Raw genomic sequence first — 5,170 nt, 5'->3', positions numbered from 1 at the left:
TCAGCACCACCCTCCCTCCTCCTTTATTTGCTCCCCATTGCGTGCCTGAAATGCCAGCAGCAGGCAAGTATTCCTTGAGCCAGACGTGGATCCCTAAAGACACTGTGGGATAGGAGTCTGGGAAGCTATCAGACAGTCACACGTTAGTGTGAAATAATTGGCTTGATACTTTCCCAAGAAAAAACAGACTGTGATAGAAGGGAGGGCATGTCCAGAACCTGGGAGATAGGTGGGAGGGACAGGCAATAGAGGACCACCCCAGGGGGCTGTGCAGGTGGCAAGAACCCTTCACCCATGACCCGTCCACTCTTTCAGAAACCTCAGGGCACCCACCAGGAGTGAAGAGTTGGATCTGTCACTCCACTTCTCCATTTTTCTTTCCTGCCCCAAGGTTCTGGGGACCCTCAGGCTACTTAGCCAGGTTGGGAGCAGGGACAGGGGGGCCGAGTTCTCAGGGTTCCACAGCTGAGCTGCCAGTGTAGAATTACGGTTCAGGCACCACGGCAACTGGAGGAAATAAACAGTCTAAGTTCTGCAGTGATGTCATCCCCAGCTCCAGCCTGCTGAGCCCTGCAGCTGGCTGTACCCCAGATGGCCTCAGCTGCACGAGCAGGAGGACTGTCTTGCTTCCCAGCCTCCACACAGCCTCTGGCATCAGGGAGAGAGAGTGGAAAGAGGGGCTTGGGCAGGGGCCCCTGGAACAGGCCCCACCCAGACCCAGCTCCTTGCCCGCTGCTTAGGGTCTCTCAGCAGCTGCTACTGCCCTCTGCTTGGCCCCAGACATGAAACTGCCCAAGGGGGTCAGGAACCCTGTGTTCTATGGGCAGCAGCCAGAGAGGAAGGTGCAGGTGCCCTCAGGGCAGGAGGTAAAGCAGACCCCTGTTGTCCTGGCAACAATTAAAGGTGAGACCTGGGCTTGGGCTCATTCATCTCTTTGCAGAGCTGCCGAAGGTGTCCTAGTCTTCCAGTCCTGCCTCCTGCAAAGCCCTTTCAGACTCGCCTCAAAGCCACAGAAGATCAGCACTTCCAAGCTAAACTTTGCAGGGGTATTAGCTGCTGGGAATTTTTTTTGGGGGGAGAGGGGGGAGGAGAGGGGGGTGGAAGGGGTTTGAAGTGAGGCCAGTTTTGGAAAAAGGCTAGGGATTCTGTGGCATCTTTAGCCCAGCTCTAGCTTTCTTCACTTCCCTTGAATCTTACTCTCAACTGAAAGCAGACAAACTAATTCTTACTACATTGTTAATGACTGATTGTTGCTCTATGTGGGAGGTGGTTTAGTATGTGATTAAACGTTTAGGCTCTGTTGGCTGGTGTCTCAGAATTTTCACAATAATGGCTTGTGTGACTTTGGGTAAATTGATACTTCTAAGCCTCAATTTTCTCATCTGTAAGATGGGGAAAACAAGGGTATCTGTCTTACAGAATTGTCGAGAGGCTTAACTGAAATAACCCACAGAAAATGCTTAGCATAGTACTCGGCACAGAATAAGGTCTCAGTTCCTTGTAACTATTACTTTTCTGATTATGCATTGCCTGTCCAAGGGAAATCACATTTTATCTGGGAACACTGCGTTTCCCCAAAGGAAGCACCTCGATGGTGGTCTTTGTCTCAGGGTGACATCAGTGAGAGCAAAGACCCCAGAGTTCTTAAGTCACACTGTATTTGGGGCTTCCCCTGCCTCTGATCTGGCGGGCCCAGGCTGAGGGCCACCCTGTCGGTGCTCACAGGTCCGGGGCCTGCTAAATACCTCCGGCCATCCTGCACGGGCTACACAGACCACGACGTCTCCATGTTCCAGGAGCCAGCCTATACCCTGCACACCCGGCACTGGGAGAAGCGTGAGTGGTCACCACACCCATCATCCCCGTGGGCGTAGGATTATTATTGTTGGATGTTTGGGGCTGCGGTGAGAGGTGAGGAGTCATTATCTGTAGCCAGAGTCCCCTGGGAACCCAGGCCTGTCCTGAGTGGGACACCCACGTGGCCTGCTGGGTCCAGAAGGAAGCCAGCAGGGGTGCCAGGTGACCCATCCCTCTGGGCATTTCCCAACTGGGCCTCCTGAGGGAGCTTCGAAGGGACCTGTTGCATCCAGCTGGCAGGGTCTCCTTTCTGTGTGGTCTTTGGCTGGGGCCCTTCTGCTCTGGCTGCCATGGGTTCACTTGCCATAGCAGCTGGGCAGGAATAGCTGGTGAGTGGAGGGAAAGTGGTGGTGGTGGGGTGCCCTCAAAGCTTCCCAGGTGGCTTAGAAGCCCCTGGAAGGTGGGGAGCAGAGGGCCATCGAAGAGCTGGGGATGACAGCCAAGGCCAGTGAGAGGAGAAGGTGGGCAGGAGCGTGTATCTGGGGGTCTGAGATCTCGGCCCCTCCCAGAGGTGACACACCCTCCTCAGCAGGAGAACCCCCTTTCCAGGGCTGTATCCCTTCCTCGTACTAACAGTAGCCACTATGCCTATTATTATCCCCTTGGCACCAATCCCTGGCGGGGTGGGGGCTGACCAAACTGCTGTGCAGCTGTTATTTTATCTGTTCCTCTGAACAAGTTCATGTGTTAAAAGCCCCATTTTATGGATGAGGAAGTCAAGGCTCCCGAAACACTCAAGAGCCCGAGGAACTGGAAGGGAGCCTTCGATCCTTTTTGGGGGAGGGGGATCTTGCCTGGAGGCAGGCCAGACTCACCCTGGGGTGGGCCTCTGGGGCTGACCGGGCCTTTCCTTGGCTGCCTTGCAGGGATCATGGACATATGCAACCCTGGGCCATGCTATTTCTTGGATCCTAAAATAACTCGGTTTGGAATGTCCAGCTGCCCTCAGGTTCCCATGGCGGAGCGCATCTCTAACCTGCGTAAGATGGGCCGGGAGAGGGAGGTCGGGGTTGGGAGGTTGGGGGATGGGGGTCCATGCTTGGGACAGGAGCAGGGGCAAAGGGGTCATGACTCCCTTCGCCAGGTGTGTCTGCAGATTCTGGCCTCTCCCTGCAATGTCATATCAAGACACTGATGTCACAGTGTCTGTGTCACAGTACTTAATGTCTTGAGGCCAATGTTATGCATGTATGTTGCAGGGTGATGTTATGATAAAAATATCACAGGGCTCATGTCGTGGCAGTAATATTGTCATGCTAATGAGTTCACGGACTGTAGTGATTTCAGGATGTTTTCTTGGTGCTGTCACAGGGACAATGACAGCCCAAGGGTGATGTTCTGATGACACTTGGGGTTTTTATATTATGAAAACAGTGTCACAATCCTGATATCAGGATGGCCGAAGTCCCTCCCCACCTCCATCCCATAGTCCCACGCAGGGGTGGTGATATTCCTGCCCGATGCTAAGGTGGTTATAGAGAAGTCATACCAGGCTAACCAAGACCTCAGCTCCCTCCCTAGACCGGTTAGTTGGACACCAGGAGATGTGGCCTGGCTCCTGTCCTGAGACCCCCTCCCCTTCATTCATCCACTTTCAGGCCTGAGCCCCACCCTGGCCTCCTGCCATTACCACCTGGAGAAGACCCACCCGCCTGGGGAGCGCAGGGCTCCCAAGTACACCTTTGGCTACCGGTGCCCATACAGAGTGATGGACCCCAATCCGGGCCCCAACCAATACCAGCTGCCACTCCTGCTGGGGCCCAACCTGCCCGCCAACAGAGCTGCTCCTTGCTACAGCCTGAGCCCCTTGGACAAGAACTGGTTCTACAAGGAGGATGTGGCAGGAGGCCCTGGACCGGCCATGCACGCCCGGCCTGAGCCGTCTGTCTACCAGAACCGCAGCCCCATGTACAGCATGGCCAGGCGCTTTGCCTACCCGGTGGACCACACACCTCGGCCTGGCCCCGGCTCCCATGACGTCCAGCAAGTCACGGTTCACAAGTCCCGCATGCCCGCTTTCACCATGGGCATCAAGCACTCGCCCCACCTGTGCCCACTGATTGTCGACATTCACGACTGAGGCCCCTCCTGGTGCACTCACCCCCACCCCCCGTCCCCAGAAGTTATTTTTCTGTACCAAATCGAGCAACTTACCAAAGTTTTAAGTAGCAGAGCTGATGCCTGCTGTATCCAGCACATAGAAGGCATTAGATAAATATTTTCATTTATTCCTTCGTTTTGCAAACACTCACAGTGGCTTTCTTTGTGCCCTGATGAGGGGCTGGGGATACTGGCGGTGTTGTAGGGGTCCCTGTCTGGGAGATGTTCTGTTGTGGCTCACCAGGTGTCCTCCAAGGAGCCCTGGGCAGAGACTCCGGGGAGCTGAGTTCTAGGCCTACCTCTGCCACTAATGTGCTGTGTGGACTTGTGCAGCTCCCTCACCTCTCTGGGCCTCTGTGAGGGGGGACGGTGGACCTGGAGGGTGTCCAAGTTCCCTCCAGCTCCCGAACTGTTTGATTCTGATCCCTGATAGTGGTCACCCCCAAGAGAGGAGCAGGGCAAGTGGGGCAGAAGGGAGGAGCCATTCTGGCTGGGGCCGGGGGCACAGGGCAGCCTTCCTGGGGGAGGAACCCAAGAGGACAAGCAGAGACAGTGTGTAGGAGGGAAGGTATTCTTGGTGGAGGTGAAGATGAGAGGGAAGGCGTGCAGGTGGGACCAAATTGTGCAGGGGCAGGGAACCGGGGGAGGCTCAGAGAGCGGGTGCCTGGGCTGTAGGAGGCTGGCCCATAATGGGACCAGACGGCGGGCAGCTTGGAGGCGACTCAGGATTCGTCCTCACTGTGATGGGGCTAGATAAGACGTGGTCTTTTCAGAATTCCTTGGGCAGCGAGAGAAAGTTGGATAAGATGGGCAGAGCCTGGAAGCTAGCGATCAGCCTAGGGAATAGGCAAAGCGCAGGGGGGCTGCTGGGAGGAGGGTCTGCATGTCACATGCTGTCTTTGGAGAGTTGCCTGTGTGTCCCCAGCCTCAACGGCCAGCCGTCAGGGCCCCCGTGGAGGAGGAGAGGAGGAGCCGTGAACCAGCCAGGAGGGGGCAGTATTGCCTCACTCATGAGTCCAGGCGATGCCCACAGCCCCTACCTCTTCTGGCTTCGCCGCTTTTGGACAGACTGGTGGCAGCTCTCCTGCCGGTGTCTGGGCAGGCTGGGGTCTCAGGGTCTGGTATTTGTCTTTCTTTAATTCTTGGTATCCAGATCCCCTGTTCCGACTTGTCCCCAGCCCTAGGACCAGCCCCTCTCCTAGCTCCCCCCGTC

At 55.9% G+C, this 5,170-nt stretch overlaps 1 protein-coding gene across 1 annotated transcript; it reads left to right on the top strand.

Annotated features, from left to right (window-relative positions):
- Nucleotides 1–782: 782 nt before the first annotated feature.
- CIMAP1C (ciliary microtubule associated protein 1C) lies at nt 783–3,982 on the top strand. Its single transcript, XM_007197809.2, has 4 exons — nt 783–903; nt 1,726–1,836; nt 2,724–2,837; nt 3,456–3,982. Exons 1-4 carry the CDS (start codon nt 783–785, stop codon nt 3,935–3,937), a joined length of 828 nt encoding a protein of 275 aa, XP_007197871.1. The 3' UTR covers nt 3,938–3,982.
- The last annotated feature ends 1,188 nt before the right edge of the window (nt 3,983–5,170 follow it).

This window comes from Balaenoptera acutorostrata, chromosome 3 (assembly GCF_949987535.1).
Source record: "Balaenoptera acutorostrata chromosome 3, mBalAcu1.1, whole genome shotgun sequence".
Lineage (NCBI taxonomy): Eukaryota > Metazoa > Chordata > Mammalia > Artiodactyla > Balaenopteridae > Balaenoptera > Balaenoptera acutorostrata.
The sequence above is the reverse complement of the archived record's forward strand: the minus strand, read 5'-3'. Positions and strand labels throughout refer to the sequence as shown.